This window comes from Bacillus rossius, chromosome 16, assembly GCF_032445375.1.
Source record: "Bacillus rossius redtenbacheri isolate Brsri chromosome 16, Brsri_v3, whole genome shotgun sequence".
Classification (NCBI taxonomy): Eukaryota; Metazoa; Arthropoda; class Insecta; order Phasmatodea; family Bacillidae; genus Bacillus; species Bacillus rossius.
The window spans coordinates 19,255,142-19,280,860 of NC_086343.1; the positions used below are offsets into that span (position 1 = coordinate 19,255,142).

Sequence of the window (25,719 nt, forward strand, 5' to 3'; positions counted from 1 at the left end):
AACAAGGTGTTTATACTAACAAATATGGAGCAGATGACAGGAATGACAGAAGTCAATTCTAAAATTGTTCAGATTGGCTGGTATGCACTACAGTGGAATCCGTTTATAATGACATCGAAGGGAATTGACAAACACGTCATAATAAGTGGACGTCAGAAAAAGTGTTTTGTGAAGAAAAAAAAACCTTTTTTAGGTGAATACTTATGTATATTAATAGAGAAACTTAGCATATAAACACGTGTACAAACATAATACATGTATATACATATTTTTCATTTTTAAATTAAGAAATCTGTCATTTTTGTCTGCTTGTTTTTTTCATTTTATTGTAATAACAATCTCTAATACTATTGTGTATAGAAGACATCGCCATGGTCAAATTACTATCATTTTCAATATTTCTATTAATAAATCGTGATAATAATTCTGCAGTCTTTAATGCCTCTTCTGCAGTAGGTTATGGTGCTTCTATGACTTCCTCTTCCCTTTCCCCATTACTTTCGAGGTGTTCCCTAGCATTAATGTTCTGTACTGTAATGATGTATTCGGCAGAAGGAAAGAAAGTGTTATAGACTTTAAATCAGTAACTTATGGATGCGCCGGGCAATTATAAACCAGCAATCAAATCTTTTTCTTCTTCACCAAATCACGATCCCAATTTCAAAACCATTTTTCAAAAAGCTCTGACGTCATCCAAGCTCTACGATTGTTAGCATAATCGACAGGTAACGATTTGACACTGCTAAAAAAATCTTGGTTTTTATGACTTTCCAATAACGAGCAATTTCTTTTTCTCTGTGCCACTCATATTTGCTGCTACCATGACAGTTATTCTGTCTTTCGACAACTTGCCTCCACTACAATTCTCACCTTTAAATTTCAAAGTTTGGTCTGTAATATTCTATCGTGTGATTGAACTGATATTAAATAAAAGTAAATATGTGGGATCTATGTAACATTGGTTCGTTGATAATAATTAGGTCTCAAAAGAAAATCATATAATTAAATAATCAATGTAATGGTATTTATTATATTTATTCTCAAATAATCTTAGAGTAAATTTATGAAAACTTTTAATTAATAATCCAATAAGTAGACATATTATAGCAAATAAACAGAAAAAAGAAATAATTATTTTAAATCAAATTACATGCAAATTTACCTATCTCGATGACCCATTGATACTGATGAATTATTCTTCATTTAATTGTAAGTACGTGAGACTCTAAAATGATTAATATTTTTAATTTTTGAAGAAATATGCTCCGGCTTAGTTCAGGGGAGGGACAAAGGAGACACCGTTCTCCCAAGACTTCTGGTCTTGTCCTCGACCTCTTCAGGATACTCGTACCGTCTTGCTGCAGAACAAAAAAAACTAACTACGACCCAGGAGGAATACTACTGAAGACCACTCTTCTGGACATCTTTCAGGATGGGCTGAAAAGTCTGTATATTGGTTGTATCTCACCAGCGTCGACAGGAATCGCTGCATGCAGAAGATCGGTCGTCTTGAAGCACACAAATGCAGATTACCATTCCCTATAGCCCGTTTGGGGTAAAGTCGGACTGTCTTTACTGAATACTGACAGAAAAGCTAGCTAAATATGCGATCGCAGCATCTCTTCTGGTACTCTGCGCACAATTCCCGCATCCAGGAACTGCAGAAAGCACGGGGGAATTCCGCTCGCTTAGCCGATCCAAATTTCCAGTCTCTCCTTTTTTATCACTCTCAAACAACCAATAATGTCTGCCCAGCGAAACATACCAACTAGGAGGAATAAATCAACAAACTCTTTCTTTCCCTGACGAGAATGCAAAACTTAAAGACTCTAGCTAATAGCGCCCATATGCTGAATCGGTCATAGACAGAACAATATATATGAATTAATTTTGATAAAGAAGAATAACATAACAAATATCGCTGACACCTAGTTACTTGTGGCATATTTCTGGGTCATCGCACTCAGTATTACCATGCATTAAAGACAAAATTTATACATATTCTTAGTTATATAACAAAATATACATGAAGCTAAAACATAATAATAATAATAATAATAATAATAATAATAATAATAATAATAATAACAACAACAAAAATGTAAACATGCTTCAATGGTTACAGGTCCGGCATTAATTTGTAAAACAGTCCAGTTTCATCAGCATTAAAAATCTCATCATCAGGAAATTGTCTTCATAGATTCGGCCACACAGACGTCAACCAGTTAGTTGAATTTTGATCAACAGACGAAGATTCACAGACAATTTTTCCCACCACAATGTTATGTCGAACTTTAAAACGACTGATCCAGCTTGCAGAACAATTGAAGTCGAGAATACCAAAACGCGTGGCAAAAATATTTGCCTATTCCTGTAGCATAGGGCCGCTGACAGGTATTCCCTTGTTTCTCGTGATTTTAAACCACTGAATTAATGCTTGATCAACATTTTCTTGTCGTGATTTTCGAGGCCTCTTCGGTTTCACAACATTTGAATTGAACAACTGCTTAACCCGGTTCTTGTTTTTGAAAATCATTGAGATTGTCGAATGACCCACGCCAAATTCCTTTGCGAGTGAAGAGTTTGATTCTCCATTTTCTAATCTGCATATAATTGTACCTTTCTCCTCAATCGTAAATGCTTTACGGCATTGAGATGACATTTTTTTCCACAGGATATCACAAACAACAATGCATGACCTTCAAGTGTCAATTACTCAGAGGTTCAAAACAAAAACAAGCCATGTGCCACGTCATCGGGAATTAACGAACATTGCCCAAGGTGTAAAGAATCATGTCGGTCATTATAACCAGACATAATTTATTAAAAATGGGGTCACAATAAATGACATGTCACTGTAAGCAAAGTCATTATATCAGACTTATTTACAAAGAATTTTATATGAAAACCAAATTTTGTTGTGTTATTACGTCATAATAGGCGGTTTGTCAATATAGGCAGAATCATAATAAACGGATTCTACTGTATATATATGTTAGGCTTCTGTGAAGCATGTTTTTTTTTAATATTATTTACATCAAATTTTGAATTAAATATCAAATTACTCCCGAATATTAAACATTTTAAAATCAAATTTGAACAGTGTGTGAAATTTTTCTTTTTCACACAGCACAGGAGTTTGAAACTAATACACAGACACCGGAAATATTGGCAGCTTCATTTCAACACACAATGTTCCATAAACTTAGTACTTATAGCTTTCAAGTACCTAACTCTAAACGTAAAAATACTGGTAAAATTAATAAAATACTGGGAAAAAAAATGCAAGAAATAACCTAGTAAACAAAGAGAGAACCAGTAAAAGCATACTTTAACTGTTTTTGTGAATATACCAACTAGTAAATATCAAAATTAATTATCAGAATATTTGGATAAAATATGAGTATGAAAAACTAGGTCAATATGACCTTGGCTCATCTTATCGACTGATTCTACTACATTACTTAAAAACATAATGGCCAAAATTTACTCTGCAAACTGGGGAAGGCAGTAACCTGGGTTGTTACAGTTGGTTTACTTCTCCACAGATATAAATATAACAAGAGCAATTTAAATAAAGCATGCAAACAGTAAACTTACTGTTCATAGAAATTAATTCTTTTAAAAAAGTTAACTTTGAGAACCAATCAACTTTGAGATAACTTTGAGAACCACAAAATAAACACTGAACAAGCAAAAGCATAGCTCAGGGCACTATAATCGCTTCTCAGGATGTGTCACAGCGGAGTGGAGTGTGCGAGATTCATCTGCACAGGCAGTCTGCAAGGATGACATCCCCTCTCGGCTGGCGCAATCGTGACATAGAGGATCTGAAAACACTTGCCGCCGAGTTCATTCCCAGGACTGAAATCATCCCCCAACTCCACGTCACACTCCATGGATCCTGGTGACTACACACATGTACAATATCTAGACTGTTTGGACAAACAAGCGCGTACACGCAAATATTGTAATAGGGACGACGTGGGAAATTGGTAATAAATAAGCAAGACAAGTGATGTCAGCGAACCTGGCGGTGCAGTGTGTCAGATTTTTAAGTGCTTTAAAACTAGTCACAGTAGTGGCTTTGAATATATATATACTGTATAGAAGTCGCCAGCCCAGGTTAAAATTTCTAATACGGTTTGAGGTAGTTGGTTAATTCACCGCCGCAATCGCCACCATCTCTAGGGCATCGACTTGTGGTGGTCCTTAGCGGACAAGTGTCGAACTCTTCAAACACCCCTTCCCCCTCCCGTTGAACGACCTTGAGCTGCAGTTAATGATTGGTGGGGGGTGCGGGGAATGACAGCGAGCGACAGTGCTGTGCTCTAACGTGTAAATAACAACTAAGACGATACAGGGCGTTACGGCAGCGCACTGCAGCGGTGAAGTTCCCACGCTGCTCATCATACGCTCCTGAAAAATGTAGAGTAAATCCTATCCACTCGCGACTTCTATACAGTATATATATTCAAAGGTAGTGGCCTCCAGTGGTGTGGAGAGTAAAGTATCATGAAAGAAATGCAGTAAAGTGTTTCGCACTTCACCTATGCTAATTGGCCAGTATCCTATATTGTCCTATTACGATAATGGCTATAAGTCGAAAAGCAAGTTTTTCAAGAGAGACCTTTTTATTTTATTTTTGACATCATACTGTAATCTGTCTTGTAAGTTTTGTGTGCAGTTTATTTTGAAACAACATTTCTTAATATATGACACAGCTTCACTTTAAATTTAAGTACTCATATTAAAATATGACAGTCTTGCTAATTTTTGAGTTATACACTTATTCCTAAACAGTCTAGATGTAATCAAATGCAAGGAACTCTTTAAGTTCTTTTTTTTTCAGATACACAAATACTTTGAAAACATAATAATAAATTTACATGATGCTGCGCCACCCTGAAAACTTTGCAATCCTGCGACAGTACAGTTCCCCTTCCAGTCGCGCCGGCCCTTGGTAGCTGGTACTAGATGTAATTAATAGAGACAAAACAAATTAACACCTATCAAAATGCCATACAAGTTAACATGACATGACAGAATACTTTACACAAAATATTAATAAATATTTCTATCAATTTTTTTCAAAACAGACTTATAAAGTACCTTAAAGCTATGAAGAATAGTTAACATAAAGCAATTTTATACAGATACTATACTTATATGAGTAATACAGAAAACATATTTTGGTAACAATTTTCAATAAAGAAACCTACCACACAAAGCTGAAAAAAAATGCACATTCAGGTAAACCATGTAATTTCACTTCACACATACAATAAAGGGTTATTTTTAATATTTGTACACATAAAACCTATTAGTTCAAAACAAAATACAGCACATTGAAGGAAAAAAGTCACATACTTAATCAACACAATAACGATGCAACAAAGGTCTCATTGTGAAATACATCCTACTACAAAAATGAACACATTTCCTTTCGATACACACACACTTAAGTAAATTATAATCTGCAAAGTACCTACATATATAACAAAATCATAAGTACAACAGACAGTTTCAATATATTTACCTCAAAATTTACTGATGTCCATTTCAGCTCTACAAATTCCTTTGCAAAATGACCAACTATCCTAATGAAACTAGCAAAAATATGCAGTTCAGACATAGCAAGCACTCTAAAAGCAAGGATGAACCAAATTTAAATAAATAAATAATTCTCCAATCACGCCACACAATCAAATCAAGGCCTTCAACAACCAAGCCAGGGAGATAAAAAATTTTTCGCATATCCGCACCTACCTAGGGTTGGGGTGGACGTGAAGGTCTCGCAGTCGACTAGAAACTGCCCTTGCTGCAACGCGCCGAGCGCCACGATCCTCTTGGTGAGGAACTCGATCGTCTGCGGCCCGGTCCTGTTCTCCCCCATCGGGAACTGCTGCAGCCTTGAGCACGAGAGAGAGGCAACAGACGTGAAGTACGGCACGCACAACACGGATCAACGAAACCATTCAGTTATCATTCATTTTATTCATTTACTTTTACATACACAGACCCCATTCCCGGGTATGAAATAAATAAAATATACTAAGGAAAACAAAACATGAAATACATTATACTTACAATAAATTCATAAAAGTCATCATGTAAAACCAATAAAAAAAAAAACTGATTTAGTCATGGGGACTGTCGACAGATGCGAAAACTTAAAACTTTGTTTTTAAATGTGTAATATGACATCATTTATATGTAAAATGTACATTAAGAAAATGATTTTGTTATTACGTCAGTGTGATGTCAGCATGATATAATTTATCCTTACATAATTTTTTTGGTAACAGATGACAGTGGTATGTCAAAATTACGTAAAAATTCATTAACTAGCTATGACGTACCAGTGATGTCAGATGTTCACTGGGAAATGCACAGTACGTACACAAGTTAAATTTTTCACGTGGTCAATTTAACTTCACTTACTGCTACTATACCTACAGCATGTCGGTGATGCGAACTCACAAGATTTTTCCCATCCAAAAAGACTCCAACACGCACATGATACAGTCGAGTATATACAAAGTATTAGTGTATATATGTGTATACATGTACACAGGCCGCTGCGATTCGCCAGTCTGGCGCAACACGTCAATAGCATGTCGGTGACGTGAACCCATAAGTTTTGCCCCTACCAAAAATCGCTCAACGCGGCTAAAGAAGTTTTCACTTCAAAATAAAATAAAATAAAATGTGCACCACATTCTACACAACCACAATAACATAGAACAAATTATTCTTTTTTTCTACCCACCTCCTCCCCATTAGTGTTTCCCACCCTGGCTCTTCGAATAAGATCATTTTACGTCTCATATAATAACCTGTTTTATCTACAAACGTTAAAAATGAGCATTTTTCATTTTAAAAATATTAAGTTTACAAAAACGTGATTTCCAGCAAAACTATGTGTTATACAAACCTTTTATTACCAAGAGAGATTTTCTTTTTAAATTCTAAGGTGTATCTGAAGGCACTAATCATGGGATTGTATGGTTCTGAATTTTTTTTATATAAACACAATTTCTGGCCAAACTATGTGTCTAATGCACAAATATAGATTTTCACCTTACATTTTTGAGAACCTTTTAACAAATATTTTTACAAGTTTTTTTTATTCAAGGGTGATTTTTGAATCTAGATACACAACCAAAATCAAGCATAAGTAAATACAGCACCAAATAGTCTTCAATCCGCAGGAATGTACAGATTTTTAAGTTAATAAAAAAAACTGTAAAAATTCTGTACCATGTATCCAAATAAATCCGTTCATCACAACTTGGCATGATCATGTATATAGGCCTATATTGATCCTGTGGTACATGATGCTTGCTGTTTTAGTTTAGTGTGTTGAAAGATCCTGGACATAACAAAAACATGTGATATAAAAATTAATTATTATTCTAGGTTGAATACAAAAAATAAAACTCCTCAAGACGTTACATAATTTGTTTGCATGTTTTTTTCATGTTCAGGATTTTTTTCCTTGCTAAATTAAAACAACAAGCATCATGTACCGCAGGATCCATTATACAGGATCATGCCAACAGGATCAAGGGATAAACTTGGATACCTTATATGAAACAAATTACAAAAAACACATGCATCTTTAAACTAAATTTAGTCATCAAAAAAACTGTGTAAATTAGCATTAAGCTGCTGGAAGTTAAAGTTTTGTGACTTACACCATTTCTGCTTATTTAGGGACTTTTTCTGGAATTAAGTGATCTGTAGACACCTTGATATTCACCCTATCTTCTCCAGTTCGCTAATTTCCGTTCACTTTTTTTTATGTTTTATATCACTGCCGAATTATAAATGTGGAGTATTTGAAACCTTTTTATTTTATGTAAATTGACAGGTTGTAATAAGAGTTATAATTTTCTGCATGTAAGGATGAATGCAGACACAAAAATTGAAACAGATTGTTTGCGGCAGTAAAGCTGGACTCACAACGATCCGTCGTGCAAGTCATACATCCGTCCGTCCATCAAGAGTCCAGCTAATCACAATGACCCGCATGTCCGTCATAATATTTTTATTCTTGGATGCTTCCAACTAACTATTAAGGCTTAAATATTTGAGAAAATGTCTCTTGGAAAGGTTTACCTGTCTTACGATTATACATGCTAAGAAGTTATAAATAATTTTAACAAACTCTAAACATTTTATTTAAAAATATTTTCGAGTTACCATGCTTTATCAATTACTTTTGTCTCAGAAAATTTTTATTTTTAAAATATAAAACTTAAAACAAGATCACAGGTAAGTTAAAAACACATTACAGAGCATCTAAACAAAAAAAAAATTAAAAAACAACCATTTTAAAATAAAGGGAATGCATTTCAAAACTTTTTTTTTGTTTACAAATTATTCTCCCAGAATTTACAGCAAGGTGTTCTGTTCTTTTGCATAGTTTCAACAAAATCATCTTGGCAATACCACTCAGGCCCCCCACATCATTCTGTGGGCCCTGTTGCTAGAAGACATGATATTCCCCCCCCCCCCCCCCCCCCATTTTTTATACTAAAAAATTTTAAAAAAGTTTTGGATTCTATGTAGGCCTATATTGTTTTAGTTATATTAATTCTTAACAATTATTTTTCAAACACACATTGAAACTAGTATTAGTCAGTGTTTAGATTGTTAACGTAAATTTATGTTGCATAATGGCAAATAAATGAGTGTAACATTGTGTCACGTCGGATGTTGGTGGTTTTGTTACAGTTGTAGATTCAGACACAGTCTGTACGCACAGCATATTCTGAATCATACTACTCTGGTGTGATATTTCATCGGTAACTAAAATTAGGCCTGATTGTTTAATTGTTTTCCATGATTTGTTTTAAAATTATCTACTTTTTTTGTTTTAATTTGTTTCTTCTTTCCTTCGCGAGCCCCTTGACTCACGCCCCCCTTCCCCCTTAGATTCGCGGGCCCCGTTGCCGTAGCAACGGTAGCACCGGCCATGTGGGGGCCCTGATACCACTAGGGAACTCTGGCGTCCACCACCTGGCTTACTTTTTGTGGTTTTACATTATTGTAGTTCACACACATAACCTAGTTCTCAAATTACATTATTGTGAAAACATATGTCAGCAGGAACAATGACCAAATTGCAATAAATTACGATAAAAAAAAATAATAATTTTGAATTTGGAAGCAAATGGTCTACAGTTATTGTAGTTCCTAGACTGAACTACAAAAATAGAACTTATGCTCGACTTTACAGCTCCGCCAGCATTATTTTACAGATCCAAGTAGGAAAAAAAAAACTGGGATACATACACAGTAACGCCCATTGCTTTTTTTCTTTATTCACGCACCAATGCCACTCGCAACAGTATAGCTACACCCAACGAGCGCTACACCCCCGCACTGTACATACTTCGAAATCGAGACATTCAAAATTTCTGGCATACCGTAACGACCAGAACAAGTGGAACCATAGAGGAAGTGTTTCCCCAATGATTATGTCATAGAGATAGTTAATTTCTATTAGATATATTAAATATATCTTTATATAGCAAAACAAACTAAATTGTATTTCAATTTCTTGAATAAAATAATAAAATTTAACATAAAAATTATATTGAGCATGTTGAACTCTTTTTTCGGTCCAAGTAATAAATAATATATAATACGTTGATAATGGCTGTGTGAATTATCCGGACCATCATATATGGTTGTAACATGTGAAAACTAATATTTATATAAACAAACACATGAGGTGGTGTTGTGGTTTTTTTATTTTGGCAGAAAGAATTGTACATAATAATTATGTAGTTATTGACATAGATTAACATATAAGCTTTCTGATAACTTTTGTTAAAGGGTTTATGTTAGAGTATGAATTATTTTACAGGAGGGTAGGAAATGATTCTTTAGGCAGAAAGTAACTATGGAAAGATTTAACTATGATGATAATTATAGAAGAAATTCTTCATCCAAACATAGTCACAGAAGGAGTTACCATGGTGAAACATCACACTCGTCTCGTCATAGTGATGGGACCAGATCCTCAAACAGGGAGACATCACCTATTCGACAAGCCAGGCATCATACATCAGATAATGACAGATACTCTAAGGATAAGGATAAAACATTTCAGTCTTCAGATTCTAGTAAAGATGGACAAAGCTTTTCATTTTTAACGTATCGTTATGAACTCAGTCATATTTGGTTTAGTGACAAATTCTGCTTTTTAGATCAAGAAGACTTTTGGAAGTTTTTACGAAAATATGAAGCTGTTAAAAAGAAATCGCATGGTAAAGGCAATATTAGCACCACTTCGTGTGGCTCAGAAGGTAATGTATTTGTTTATTTTTATTCAGCTTCACCACAGTGACATTATATAATTAATGAACACTCGCAAGAGCACAATTCAGGGCTATTAGGGAAAGAATTGGTCATAGCTTACAGTAGTTTGCTAGAAACTATTTTGTTTGTTATTGTGGATCATAGAATCAGACACTTTCTTGGAAGCAGGGTGGTATAGCTATTTTTATGTAAAAGACAAAATTTATTTGTAGGGTAATTTATTTTTAGAATTATTTATTTGTATTATTTATTTATCATTTGTGACATGCCTATGAACAGTTTATAATCTTAGTAGTAGGCACAACAATTGTTAACATGACAACAATATACATACACAGACAGAATACACATTAGAATTACAAAACTACTATACTTCTAGTATTTCAGAACTACAATCTTCAGAGATTGTAACATACATTTATATACATAATAAAATACATTAGAAAAAAGTGAAAAATTTAGGTTCATGATGACAGTAAACAATGAATGACAGAATAAGAGTTCAAACGATTAACAATGTTAATAAGTAATAAAATTAAATTTAAGGATGAGCAGAAGAAAAAACTTTTTTAATGGGTATTCTATTATTTGTTGTGTTTAGGAATTCCCTAAACTACACATATACCATTTGTTACCACACCAATCACTCATTTAACAAATTATGTTATATCATTGTTTTCTTGTTATGTGCAGTTATAACCTGGCATTCATATGCAGATTTATTAGTTTTGTAAAACATATACGGTCCTAATGGTCAGGAGCATTCACAGGGGGGATAGTATTAGCAATTTTGTTGAACATCAGTTTATTTTATAATGGGAATACCAGATGCAAAAATGTTAAATAAAACCCGCCATTAAACCGGAAACACACTACTAAAATGAAAACTAGCACCGGATAACAATAAATTATTAAATGCTGCAGCAAAGTAATTTATTTATTTATTTATTTATTTATTTATTTATTTATTTATTTATTTATACATTCTGTTGAGCCTTTATCCGGGTTGATACCACACTACTATGGAACACGTAATTTGCATATTTACAGTTTACACATCCAAAACATGCTACAGTCTAAAGTGATAGGTATATTGAAACACTGAAATATACAATTACAACAAAATAATATGTACACAGCTTTGAAGGAAATTTTTTTACTATTATTTAGTTTATAAGATTAACAAATATATATACATTTTTCTTTATACACACATCTGTTATAAAATTCAGTATGTTTAACATTTACAATATAAATATAGTATGGACTAAAACACTATACTTATAATGTGACCTGTTGGATAATAGACCCAATAAAATTTTAAAGCTAGCGACTGAAATGGTATTAAACTGGATCTGATTAGTTGATGAATTTGAGTTGATGAGTTTTATGAGTTTTATACTGGTGTCAATCAGGGATGAGCCACAATCAGGGATGAGCCACTCAAATACTCAAATACTATCAAATCCTTAGCATTCAAATAATTCAATATTCAAGGAAATAGATTTTAAGAAAAGTATTAGAGGAAATAAAGTAAACTAAAAAAATTCAACACTGATAATCTCTGAAGTTGACTAGGTCAACTTTTTCCTTCGTACCTGTCCTGTTACCATCCCCTAAGATAATGTACTTTCAACATGTAATTATATTAATAAAATTACAATATGTATTGATTATGGAAACCTAGTTTGCGTAACAAAATTTAAAAGTGTTGAATGTTTGAACACCATAGTTAGTATTTTTAATTTCTTGTACACTATTTGGTTTTCGACCCTTGACACCTAGATTCGGATTCGAGGGGTATATTCGAGGTACTGTTTGGGATTTTCATTTAAGATTTGGATTCGAGAAAATTGGTATCCGACCCCGTCGCTAGTTAAAGTGTTGTTTGTGGATGCAGGGCCGGCGCGACCGTACAGGCGAACTAGGCAACCGCCCAGGGCGCCAAGTAGCTGGGGGCGGCCCAGCACGACACATAACAGCTGATATCATATGTTTAACGATTACTGAAACTAGATGAAAATGGATTTTTGTAACAGTTTGGAATGTTTATACTGATATAAGTAATTATTATTTAAAGTCCACTGTGACCTGTTTATGATTTGTCATAAGTAAAAAAAGTTTAAAAAAAAAACTCAAGCCTGCTTACATTTGATTGTTGACAAAATCTTAGGCTTACGTGATGTATTTTGAGGCAAGGAAAAAATTTCTTTGGGGTGCCCGGGGGTGGTAAGGGGGGGGGGAGGAATTAAGGTTTTTTCGCCTAGGGCGCCAATTTACCTTGCACCGGCCCTGAGTGAGTGAGTTGTGATCTTGAACTCCCGACAGGGGGCGACAACGCCCTGGGGCTCCCGGGGGCCTTCGACAAGGGCCACCTCCTGCGAGTGCATGTGGCATCCAGCGTCGACGACGACTACAAGCGCCTGCCGTCCCGGTCGCTGTCCCGGCAGCAGCTGGCCGAGTTCCGCGGCGTCCTGCACCTCTACCTCGACTTCCAGCAGCGGGAGAAGTTCGCCAAGCTCAAGAAGCTCCGCAAGAGCCAGGCCAGCCTTCCCGTCGCCCAGTTCAGGTGAAGTGTGCATCGGGAAGGGGTGGGGGTAGTTGAGTTAGTCAGCTAAAGTGTTAATTTTGGAAGTGAAACTACTAGAGGCGCGGTGAGAGTAAAATTTTAGGGCCAAATTTTGATGCAACGTTTTCATGAAACAATTGTTGTGGAGAATTACCGGCGCGAAAAGGACGGAGAATAGGTTGCGGACGGTGCAGAGAACTTGGCGGGCCGCGGGCTCCACGTGGCAGCGTGCGACTTAGGCTGAACCCTGCCGTGCTGCAGGGATAGGCGGGTCGCGGCGATAGGGACCCGCCTGACGCCATCCGACTTGCTTTTATCTAGTAGGGAGGTATGTATTTGGAAAGAAGGTAACAGAATGGGGGTTGAGTTTATTGTTGTGCACCGCTCCTCGGGCCATATTTGCAACAAAAAAAATAAATAAATAAATTGTTTACTTTCAAGTACGTATTATTTTAATTATTTGTGTAAATAATTATTGTTAAACAGTGTTATATTAGTATTTTTTTTTTAGCTGTGTAGGTAACTATTTTGGAAGTGAAACTTCTTTAGGCATGATGAGAGTAAAATTTAAATTACAAATTTAAGGCAGAATTTCAATGCAACATTTTCATGAAACATTGTTTTGAAATTTTTCTGATGCCAAAGAGCTATAAAGAGAGCACTTACGAGTCTAGGTTTGAATTGCCAAAGAATATTACTTCTGTCATGTAAACTGAGTTACACGTGCTCAGAATTATTAGAACAAAAACTTTTTAAAATGTATAATTATGTGCAATAATTATGGACAAGATTATGCAGTGAATTTCAATGAATCTGAAATAACACCGAAAAGCATGTCCAGTACACCATGTAACAATTAAATTAAAGTTAATTCACCACAAAGCACCTAAATGCAATTCAAATCATGACACCTAAAAACATTTTCAATCAAAACTTAACTCTAATGACAAATACTTAATCTTTTAAATATCAAATTCAATGAAAGTAATTTATTTAGCATGATGTTTATACAACATATTAATAAAAAAAAGATTGGAAAAAGTTTACTGTTTTTAATCTTGCAACTGTTATTAGTTACTCGTTTTTACATTACAACATTAGACCATTTTTTCAAACACAGAAATAGGTACTTAACAGATTTTTTTATTTGTTTCAAAAGTTGAGACTTGCTTATTACAAATTATTATATTGATAAAATGCATCATGTATTAGTCAAAATTACACTGTTTTGGAGAAATTGATATCACGGAACATTTAATTATCATATTTGTTCAGTAATATGCTATCTTTTTTAATAAACATATTTCATAAAATAAAAATAACACAGACGTCTCCTGTTTTGAAAACAAAATCAGCCTAAAAGTAAAGCCATAAAATCTTGTCTCTAGCAATAATATAAAAAGGAAAGAATTATTTGGAGTGGAAAGGGTTTTACTTTTTACAGCATCGTTCGTACTATTGTCACACTTCGTGAATACAGTTAAAGGGTTTTAATCTGGAATTCTATAGTTTGGCATATCCTGTAATCCAGTGTCAATTGAGTCACTCGTGTTCAGATTTTTTCAGATGGGTTCCCTTTTTACGCATTGGCCACCAAGTCGAATTACTGCTGCCAGCGTTCTTAGTTCGCTCAGAATTTATTGTTACTGTAAGTTTTCTTTCGAGTACAGTGTTTCCCGTTTCCTACCAGGTTATGTTTCACATTTTCGCGTTTTTACTCCTCCTAAAGTTTCCAAATTTACATGAAAATAATGTGACTGAATATAATGCAACCCCAAGCTTTTTGATTGTGAGTTTATGAAAAAGATTTTTTTTTGTGGTAAAAATCACATTTCAAACACACAGAAATTAAAATTTATTTAAATTAGTTAAGTTATACCATATTTACTACTGCTTTTTTGATGCCACATTCCTCATTAAGTTATTAACGTGACCTTTTTTGAAACAGAAAATGAGGCAATTAGGAAAAAAAAATATGAGTTTTATTGCTGTAGTTCAAAAGCCATGTGTCGGAAAGCAAAGAATGCTGCGATATGTGGCGATAACCTGGGAGGGGTAAATAGGAGGGGCAGTGGGTGTCTTGGCTAGCAGCTGCAGTGAGCTGACATTCCCTCCACTTCATGGCATTCCAGAGCGTAATCCTGTCTCATCTGTCACCCCTACACCCCCTTTACCGACTGCAAGGTTCAGAAAGTTGTAAACAAGAGCTGACTAAAGTGGCATAAGTTACACAGTTCACAGGCAGAGTGTGTGGTTTTTCAACCAAGCTGTATGTAAACTCACGTCTTCCATTGGCAAAATGCAAGTTTGCGATTATATTGCAACCCCCACTTTCAGGTTTAGTAATTTTTTGGTATAAAACCAATTTCATTATGTTCAGGTAAAAAAGGTATGTCGATGTTCGATAACCCGGCAAAATTACTAGTCCGGCAACGTCGTGGTCCGTAGCGTGCGGATTAAAGACCTTTTATTGTATGTGCTTAATGATGCTTGTTGGTTCTCAGCAAATTCAATCCAAATACCGTAATGTTCCACTGTCACTGAGATTGAACCGATTCCCAGGGAGGAGATAGTGTCGTCAGTGCAGAAGAATCGTGTGGTGGTCATCGCCGGAGACACCGGCTGTGGGAAGTCCACTCAGGTTCCGCAGTACTTGCTGAAAGCCGGCTTCAACAAGATAGGTTTGTTTCGTTAGAGTTTTTGTTTTGATATCTTATTTAAGTTTTTTTTTTATAATTTTTTTATTGCATCCATTAGATCTTGGTTCTGTGCACAAAGATATTGGACAAGACTTTCATTTAAAAAAAAATTACAATGCTATGACAACAAAATAAGTTTAAAAATAATATATTTCTTACTTTCTTCATAACAGTAGCGTACATTCAGGGATTAAATACTTCTTTGCTTTTTTTTCATTAACTAGTTTTTAATTTAGGTGTTTTACGTTTCTATGAAGTTTAACTCACATGAGCACTACTATTATTTAAGGATTGTTCCTGTAAATTTATTCAGATAAATGACTTTTTTTTTGCCATGAATTTTCTCAACAGGTATTCACTAAACGTAATTTTTGAGCTTTTGAATATCAAGCGCGTGATCAAAATTACGAACACTCACATTTCTTTTTGCCAGTATTAGATAATATTTAGGTATTAAATATTTGTTGAGAAAATTTTAATCAAAGCATAAATGGCAAGTTTGCTATAGCGATAAATTTCCAGGATAATCACCTTAAATAGCAGTAATGGCAAAAATATGAAATAATTATCTCAACATGTGAGTCAGAGCCTTAAGTATATATTATGAGAAAAAAGAAAAAGCTTATATGTATTCTTATTGGAAAAATCAAGGCTCAAAAATTATTATTTTTTAGTGTGGTCAGTGTACACTACCAACCTTGTTAGTTGACTTTTTTGTTTGGTAAATCTTTTATAATTTTCTTAATAATTTTTGTAATATTTTGCTGCTGTATTCCATTTCTTTTTAAATTTAAACTTTTAATACTTGTGCCCTTTTAGTTAATTAAATTTATTTAGTTTAGTATAAGGCTCTTACTTTATATAAAGTTACGTTTATAACTCAAATGTATTTCATGATATCATGGTAGCTACGAGGGTAAAAGCCTATATTATCAAAGTTAAGCACCATAGAAGAGTGGTTGGGTGACTATGAATTTTTTTAAAACTAAAATACACACGCACACACGCACATGTCCGCCATCTTTTAATGGTTTCTGAAACTCCCGCACAGACGCAGCACCATTGTTACGCATTTCCGTTCCATGTTCGCGAAATTATTCGTACCAAATGCCGTGTACTGAGAGTTAAGATGTTTACACATCATAAGAAAAGGTTCGAACAATCCAATCTATTACAAAAATCATTAAAAAAATTATAAAAGATTTGTTGAACATAAAATGCTGTAACGTACTTACCAGCACGTACTGACCACATTACTTGGGAATATTTTTGTTTCCAGTTTGCACGCAGCCGCGAAGGATAGCTTGTATTTCCTTGTGCAAGCGCGTGGCCTACGAGACGCTGAACGAGTACGGAACAGACGTCGGGTTCCAGATACGCTTCGAGAAGAGCAAGACGCAGCACACCAGGATCGTATTCGTGACGGAAGGTTTGCTGCTGCGACAGGTAACGATGGGCTCGCTGAAGCATACGTTAAATAAACAAGTTTTTTATAAATGGCCTTTTCGTGATAGTTTACAAATTTAATTCATGTTATGTCAGAATTTAAGTTTATAAGTCTAATGAAAGTTGAGGGACATTCAGCTAGAGAAAAACCGTTGGATTGCAAAATATAAAATTTTATTTTTCAAGTAAATGGAATTAAAAATGACATAGTTTAAATTTCACCCCAGAAATTTATTTAAAATCAACAATTATTCATATATGGCCATAGCTGTAGCCAGAAAGTGTATCCTGGGATCCGGACCCCTTCTGCCTCCAAATTACTGCCCTGTCTTGCACAACCATGCATTTGAGTTATCACCGGAAAATTAGATATGATTAGTAATGTTCAAAATATAAATCAAAAACTGAGGTTTTCCTTTGTTTATTATTGTAGCCTGCCAACACTCACCTGGTTGTAGGTCTTATGTCGACTGAGAACTAGACGCTAATAAAGTTTGTCTGTTATGGTGCATGTCTTGACTCAAATAACATACAAGCTAGTTTTTATAAACACACAATATTTTGGTAAAATGTAAAGTGCCAAAAAATTGAGTAGGTAATATTTATTGTTAATTAATTGTTATTGATTGATCAATATTTATTGATATCAATACAGTTATTTTGAAGTAAGTAATATTTTTTTTTTTTTAAATATAAGTGTATTAAATTATATTTGCTGTAATAAAATTTCTAATAAATACAAAAACAAAGTTGGGATTCTTATATATGTACTTTAAAAAGAAATGAAAGCAAAAAAAAAAAACTCCGCTAGAAAATGGTCTTTTTTCTCTCTTTCTGTCCCTTTGCAGTTTCACCCCTTATGATTTACTTACGAGTTGAGGTTTGATTTGTCAGAGATGTTTCACTTCTATCGGTTCTATCATGCGTACTGAGTTACATGCGTTCTTTTTTTTCCCATGAATTAAAGACCTATTTACTGTACGTAGTTCCTTTGAATGTATATACTGTATAGAAGTCGCGAGTGGATAGGATTTACTCTACGTTTTTCAGGAGCGTATGATGAGCAGCTTGAAACTTCACCGCTGCAGGGCGCTGCCGTAACGCCCTGTATCGTCTTAGGTTGTTATTTTTTACACGTTACAGCGCAGCACTGTCGCCTGCTGTCATTCCCCCGCACCCCCCAACCCAACAATCACTGCAGCTCAAGGTCGTTCAACAGTAGGGGGAAGGGGTGTTTGAAGAGTTCGACACTTGTCCGCTAGGGACCGCCGCAAGTCGATGCCCTAGAGACGGTGGCGATTGTGGCGGTGAATTAACCAACTACCTCAAAACCGTATTAGAAATTTTAACCTGGGCTGGCGACTTATACACAGTATATATATTCAAAGGTAGTTGGTAGCAACTGGACTTGTGGCATGAAGTGGTCTTGGGTTAAAGCGGATCCAAGCGCTCGGGAAACTACTGGGTTTATACACGTGTACTGAAGGCATCTCGCAGCCGAGCTAACGGGTCGGTCCATGGTGGTTGTCGCCCCGCGCAGGTGTCGACGGACCCTTGCCTGTCGGGCTACGACGTGGTGGTGCTGGACGAGGTCCACGAGCGCCACCTGCACGGGGACTTCCTGCTGGGGGTGGTCAAGTGCCTGCTGTACCAGCGCTCCGACGTCAAGGTGGTGCTCATGTCCGCCACCATCAACATCCAGCTCTTCGCCGGCTACTTCGGGGACTACGCCGCCGTCGTCCAGGCAAGCCCTTCCTCCCTTCCTTCCTCCCTTCCTTCCTCCGCGACTGGCGAGTCGAGAACGATACCTCTTCTTCCGATGCCATATCCTGATACCTCGATACTACTGCAACCAGCATTTACCATTATTGGTCATGCTTCCTTCCTCCGCGACTGCGAGTCGAGAATGATACCTCTTTTTCCAATACCAGATCTCGATACCTCGATACTGCTGCAACCAGCATTTACCATTATTGTTCATGCTATATATCAATAAATAATTGAAACATAATCATATATAAATATGGTTAATTGAAACATAATCATTTATAAATATGGTTGGGAATGTGATTTTATTTTAATCTCTCTGAAATGTGCCGCAATGCAGCGAAATGCAGTCAAAGTGTTCCGAAATCACCTATATCAATGTGAATGTCATTTCATTTTGAGTTTTGCCTTTCATTTCGGTGTTTATGGCTTGTATTTACTTCCATTTTGTTGTTTGGCAGTTTATTGACTTCAGTTCGCTGTTATTTTAGTTCTGTCTGTATTCACCAGGTAATCTTCCCTCTACACTTAAGTGATCTCCAAAATAACTCTTTTCTGGTGTGGGTATTTTTCCCCAGTAGTTTTTGTGGATGCGTAATCTGATTTTATTGTTGCTTGTGACATGATGTGGATTGCAGGTGCCAGGCCGACTTTACCCCATCAAGCTGCTGTACCAGCCCGTGTCGGCGGAAGAGAAGTCATCCAAGTCAGCGAGGATCAACCCGGCACCGTACGTGCGGATCATGCAGCTCATAGACGAGAAGTATCCGAGTGAGTGACCGCTAAACAAAGTGTTTACACTGTCGTATCGTGTTGAGTGCTACTTGCTCAATTTACGCAATCTTATTACTTAAGTACAGTAGAACCCTGTTATAATGTTTTTCAAGGGAGCACAAGAAAAAAAACATTATAAGCAGGAAAACGTTATAAGCAGGAAATCTCAATTTAGCTCTTAACAATGTTCGAGCTTTGTGCCAATGGACTCACCAAGCTATGTAAACAACTTTAATGTTAAAACCAAAGATAGTATACTTGATACATGAATTTTCTGAAACAAGCCAACAATTTTTCAACTTCGTCTTGTTCCCTGGTTAAATTTTGTTTGTCTTTAAAGATACACTGCCACATTTTTTGTAAAATTGTCTCACGATTCATGATGACAACATTAAGAGTGAGAACGTCTACTCCTTCGCCACCTGAAAATGTTTAATTTTGGGATTCCTACGTATGAATGAAAAAAAAATTATTTGTAAGCAATAGAAAACACTTTTAGTTATGCCCTCGCTCAATGGTTGGCAACTTGTATATCGTAGGACTATGTACGTGCATCTGAATACCCACTGGAATGGCAAGGAAGAGAAGAGTTGACTAAGGTTGCCAACTGACACGTAACTATGAACATTGTGTACCTTCAGTATATTGCATAAAATTGTATTTTAACAATCTTCATGAATTGTATGGCAGTGATTGTAAACATAAACGAAGGAAACTTTTTATCGTAAGTGTTGGAATAATTAGGTTTTAAAACATTTTTTCCCCATTTATTGACTGTTAGAAAGCAAACATTATAAGCAGGAAATTACACTATTTATGAACGTTATATGCAGGAAATAAATACATTGTCCTTATGGGGGAAATATTGGGACTTTAAAAATATGACATTATAAGCAGGAAAACATTATATGCAGGAACATTATAACAGGGTTCTACTGTATTATAAACAGATGCATAAATCAAGGTTTTCATGTACATGGAAATATGTCTTGGTTCAATACTTTTCTACAGTTATTGTTTTCTAGGAAAAAAATATGCAGCTTTGATCAAATATATCAAATTTACTATACATAATTTACGATAAGAATGAATTCAAACATAAATAATGTGACTTATGATTGGTTTTTAAGGTTTTTATAGTATCATTGATTCATTGAGAATAATAACAGCAGTTTATTATTCTGATTGAGAACTTAGTAAATACAACCGCCAATAGGCTCGTGATAAACGTTCAGAGATTTCGGAGAGTCGGGTGACGCGCTCGGGACGGGACGACGCGCCGTGTTTGGTCCCGTCACCCGCAGGGGCATAACCAGTTGGGGGGGGGGGGGGGGTGTTATGTGTTCAACCTCCCTCCCCCCCCCAACCCCCTCTTAGCACCAAATCATTAATTAATATATTATTAATCACTCAAACAAATTTCATATTAAAAATTAATAAAAAAATTTTACCATTACAATATTTAAAGTTTAGTACCAGAAAACTGCTAAAATAACACTATTTTACACCTTAAAAACCAAATTTTCCCAGGTTGGGGGGGGGGGGACCCCCGGAGCCCACGCAGCCCACGCTTTAATACGCGGGGGGGGGGGCATGCTTCTTAACCCCCCCCCCCCCCCCCCCCCACCCATACACAAATCCTGGCTACGCCACTGGTCACCCGCAGGAGCGGAGAAGGGCGACCTGCTGATCTTCCTGAGCGGCATGAGCGAGATCTCGACGGTGGTGGACGCTGCGAGGCAGTACGCGCAGCAGAACCAGGGCTGGATCGTCCTGCCCCTGCACAGCACGCTCTCCATCGCCGAGCAGGACAAGGTAGCCTCGCCTCGCCTCGGAGATGTTCGACGCTCTCGAGAGGCCGTCGCCGGGGGGACGAGGTTTTAAGGCTTAATTGACGTGACATCGTCTAATAAATCGATGAACGCCGGCTGCACGCACGAAAAAGTGTCCTGTTACGCACACTGTCCCGTTACACACCTTGTCCCGTCACGCTCATTGTACGCTTGCGCCGCATCTATCTCTCTTCCGCTCGATTGGAACAACCATCGATTAGACTTTTTTTCGAGGCACATTAAAACTTGAAACACTCCCATTCGTTTCCTACTTTTCCCATCATCGACCAATCCTTAACAGAATAACACAGATTGGAAGGAGTTAAATGGCAAACACGTATAAAAGTTATAGTTAAAATAATCTCTTCGTTAAAGTAATAAACATATTTGAATTAACGAGTGCAAATAAAAGTAAATTTATCAATTAAATTGTAGATTTCATTTCACTCCTTCTTTGTATCCATACAAAATAGTGATGATTCAATATAGATGATTCAATTTTATTCATAAAAGTATGCAATCATTTCATCAATTTTTTGTTATGACGTCACGTTAAAATATTGTCCGTAAACCAAATTTACGGACAACCAATTTTTTTTTTTATGTCGGTTTTGTTTCTAAAACCGTTTTTATTTTCGTACATTGTCTTTATTCATGAAGATGGTGTTTTATTCAACAAATCAATATCAATAAAAATGTAAATGTTCGTTCTTTTAAAATCTTAAAAAAAAAAAAAAAAAAAGATTTGCACAGGCCTAATGACTGATGCGAGCAGAGTGACCAGGGCTTGTTTTCAAGTGTAGGCCCTTCACGGGTTGTAAGGTAGGAGAATACCAGTAGGTGTTTGTTATTTTTGCTTCTGTGTTCCCTTCCAGACATGGTAGCATTTCATTGCCCGGAGGAGGCTGTTGTGTCCTGTTTATCCGCACTTATTCCACGCTTCCGATACGTATCACATTCAACGAAAGGACTAGAATTAGTTACAAGCCATCACCATTTGTTTGCATTTGCTGATGCCCTTGGACCTCTGTGTGTCGTTGAAAGTTATTCACCGATTGCTTTGAAATTTTGCCACGACGTTGCATTTGAATACGCTCATGTTTTTTTATGTACCTTCTAATTTCAAATGACAAATGAATAATTTATTATTCGTATTCGATTAAATTTTAAATAAGTTATATTGCAGGATTTTACTCCCATTGTGTAACGACTAGCGACAAGATTTCATGGTTTTATTTTTAAGCCAATTTAGTTTTTTTAACAGGATATTCCGGTTCTTTAATGAATTCTGTTTATTTACAAAGATAGCATATAATTGAACAATTAGTATATTTAAATGTTTCATAATATTTTTTATTTCACCACTGCAGTGTGAATTTAAGCAATAGTTGATTAAAGTACATTCATTGAAGTTATTAAATTTAAATATTAGATGATTGTGATTTGAATTAAGTTTTGATTTAAAATGCTGATTAATTTCATGATTTTAGTTGCATTTCGTAGTTTTATGGTGTATATTAACTTTTATATCTGTGTTATATGGATTATTGACATGATTTTTGGTGTTATTTCGGTTCTATTGCATTTTGCCTTACAATCTTGCCCCTACTAATGAGTAATGAGCTATTGAGGTTAGATTGATTTATGAGCCCTAATGATGCCGGCCGCAATGCAGAGCAAAACGTCAGTACAATCAACCATTTTGAAGCACCCTTATTTCGAAAACCAATCAGCTCAGTTTGGATGCTTACATTTCAAAATAACGAATATGTATTAGTTTGTATTCAAAGTGTGGTGAAGCTGTTGCAAACGGGTACAATCAGAATTTTTATTAAGGGTCACTGTTGTACAATGCAGATGTGGACATCCCAGTTCCAATAAATTAATGGGCCCTTTATAGTATTTACCTGTAGTTTCTTGAAACCAGTGTACAGTGAACATCAGATTTAGTAAAGTTCTGACTTAATGGGGGGGTAGGGTGTTTGTAGATAATCTTTTACATACCTAGAAATGTTTTGATTACTATTTGAAAACATGGCCATCAATGATATTGAAGCTATGATTATATAATTCTCTTAATTCATTGTTTTATGGTTCATGGTTTTTTTCTTACAATACTTGTACAGCAAAAAGTTAATAACTTAATATTTTATTTTATTTTTGAGCTTAATTACATGAAATACTCCTGGTACTTTAATTTGTATTTTCTTTCTTGGAAATAATATTTATTAATTTTTCTTGAATTAAAGTTGGTAATCTATCTTAAATCAATAATGTTGAAGAACGTTTTTTTAAAATTCTGTTAAAATTTTTTCATTTCTGCAATAACATGTTTTATATATATGTAACTGACTTGTTCTATATCCCAGAATCCTATGCTCATGTGGGATCAACAGAATGTAAATTAATGAGTAAAAAAAAAACAGCAAACACACACTTAGCACTTGGCACTACTGCAATAATAACCTTAAATAATTGAACTCATGCATCTTTTATAGCTGTGTTTTAGCTTTGAATATATATACTCTATAGAAGTCGCGAGTGGATAGGATTTACTCTACGTTTTTCAGGAGCGATGATGAGCAGCTAGGGAACTTTACCGCTGCAGTGCGCTGCCGTAACGCCCTGTATCGTCTTAGTTGTTATTTACACGTTAGAGCGCAGCACTGTCGCCCGCTGTCATTCCCCGCACCCCCCATCCATCATTCACTGCAGCTCAAGGTCGTTCAGCGGGAGGGGAAAGGGGTGTTTGAAGAGTTCGACACTTGTCCGCTAGGGACCACCACAAGTCAATGCCTTAGAGATGGTGGCGATTGCGGCGGTGAATTAACCAACTACCTCAAACCGTATTAGAAATTTTAACCTGTGCTGGCGACTTCTATACAGTATATATATTCAGAGGTTTTAGCGAGCGCATGATTAACCTGTTTGGCGTGCAGTGTTTCGACTACTCCCCTGACGGCGTGCGGAAGTGCGTGGTCTCGACCAACATTGCGGAGACCTCCATCACGATCGACGGCGTGCGGTTTGTGGTGGACTCTGGGAAGGTGAAGGAGATGAGCTACGACCCCGTGTGCAAGATGCAGCGGCTCAAGGAGTTCTGGATCAGCCGAGCGAGCGCCGAACAGAGGAAGGGTCGGGCGGGTGAGCAGAAAAAATGTGCCAGGAAAAACCAGATAAACCAGTTAAATCCTCGAACCCTGGAACAACATTAAATGTTTAGTATTTTAAAAATTTGAGATTCTAGAGAAAAAAAAATTTTTTGAAGAAAAATATTTTAACAAATGTTTTAAATTCAAAAATTCAACAGTGACGAATGTGGTGAAGTTTAGTATGTATGCTTATTTGTGCTTTTCTTTAAACCTTTCCTATTACCATACCCTGAGCTACAGTAAAACCTAAATTTTATTTATTAGTTAAGTGCTAAATTTTCTCTCTCTCTCTTCCCCCCTACCCTCCCCATAGAGACACACACACACACACACACACACACTCTCTCTCTCTCTCTCATACTCTCTCTCACACTCACACACTCACACACTCACACACTCACACTCCCACTCTCACACCTCTGGTCATAGCCATACTTGCACTGGCAAAATTAATTTTTCTCTTCATGTTGAACTTCTGCTATGCCTAGAAACTTTGAAGTGCATGTAATGGCCATTAAGCCCTATTACAGTATCTTCAATACTTACAACTGCTATTCAGTGTAACAAAAAAAAAAAATTATCCAAGGTATTAATTGCATACCAACCATTATTATTTCATAGTTGGACTGCCTAACTTGAACACTTTATATCAATACTTTCTTTAGGACTGTTAAAATACATGATTCGATTGAGAATTTTCTTTTATTGGACAAAAGTTATGTTTTCGCAGTAAAACTAATTCTCGGAAACTTGCAAGTGTTTTGTTAGTTCAAATCATACTGTTTATGCGTTATAATAATCAGTTGGAGTCTGGCAATAGCAAACGGTTACTTGTGTTTTTTAAGAATGCCCACCAATTGAGGAAACTTCAGTCCTATTATCAGACTGCACTCAATTCATAGTGACCGGTACCGGGTACAGGGGCGCAACAACAGGGGGGGGGGGGGGGCAAGGGTATTTTGTCCCCCCCCCCTTCCCCTCCCCTCTTAAACCTTGAAGTGGGGGCAAACGGGGGCAAAGAAAGTGCTGTGTAATCAATTTTTAGATAGTAAAACTGCTTAAATAGCACAATTTTCCACCTTGAAATTCAAATTTTCCCGGGGGAGGACCCCCGGACCCCCCGCTTCAATAGGGGGGGATCGATG

General features: G+C 36.1%; 2 protein-coding genes across 2 annotated transcripts in view; one reads left to right on the forward strand and one right to left on the reverse strand.

The window, feature by feature from the left end:
• LOC134539806 (mediator of RNA polymerase II transcription subunit 20) overlaps positions 1-9,462 on the reverse strand; it is a 279,215-nt gene extending 269,753 nt beyond the window's left edge. The window contains exons 1-2 of the mRNA XM_063382087.1: positions 9,304-9,462; positions 5,770-5,912 (exon numbers count right to left, since the gene is read on the reverse strand). Of these exons, the coding sequence (XP_063238157.1) occupies positions 5,770-5,912; positions 9,304-9,317 (157 nt within the window). The 5' untranslated portion in view covers positions 9,318-9,462. The remainder of the gene's footprint in view (positions 1-5,769; positions 5,913-9,303) is intronic.
• Positions 9,463-9,717: 255 nt separating this feature from the next.
• The window catches only part of LOC134540160 (probable ATP-dependent RNA helicase DHX34), a 45,180-nt gene continuing 29,178 nt past the window's right edge, over positions 9,718-25,719 (forward strand). The window contains exons 1-8 of the mRNA XM_063382705.1: positions 9,718-10,322; positions 12,664-12,904; positions 15,467-15,585; positions 16,883-17,049; positions 18,590-18,793; positions 19,455-19,587; positions 21,257-21,405; positions 24,362-24,566. Coding sequence (XP_063238775.1) covers positions 9,917-10,322; positions 12,664-12,904; positions 15,467-15,585; positions 16,883-17,049; positions 18,590-18,793; positions 19,455-19,587; positions 21,257-21,405; positions 24,362-24,566 — 1,624 coding nt within the window. The 5' untranslated portion in view covers positions 9,718-9,916. The remainder of the gene's footprint in view (positions 10,323-12,663; positions 12,905-15,466; positions 15,586-16,882; positions 17,050-18,589; positions 18,794-19,454; positions 19,588-21,256; positions 21,406-24,361; positions 24,567-25,719) is intronic.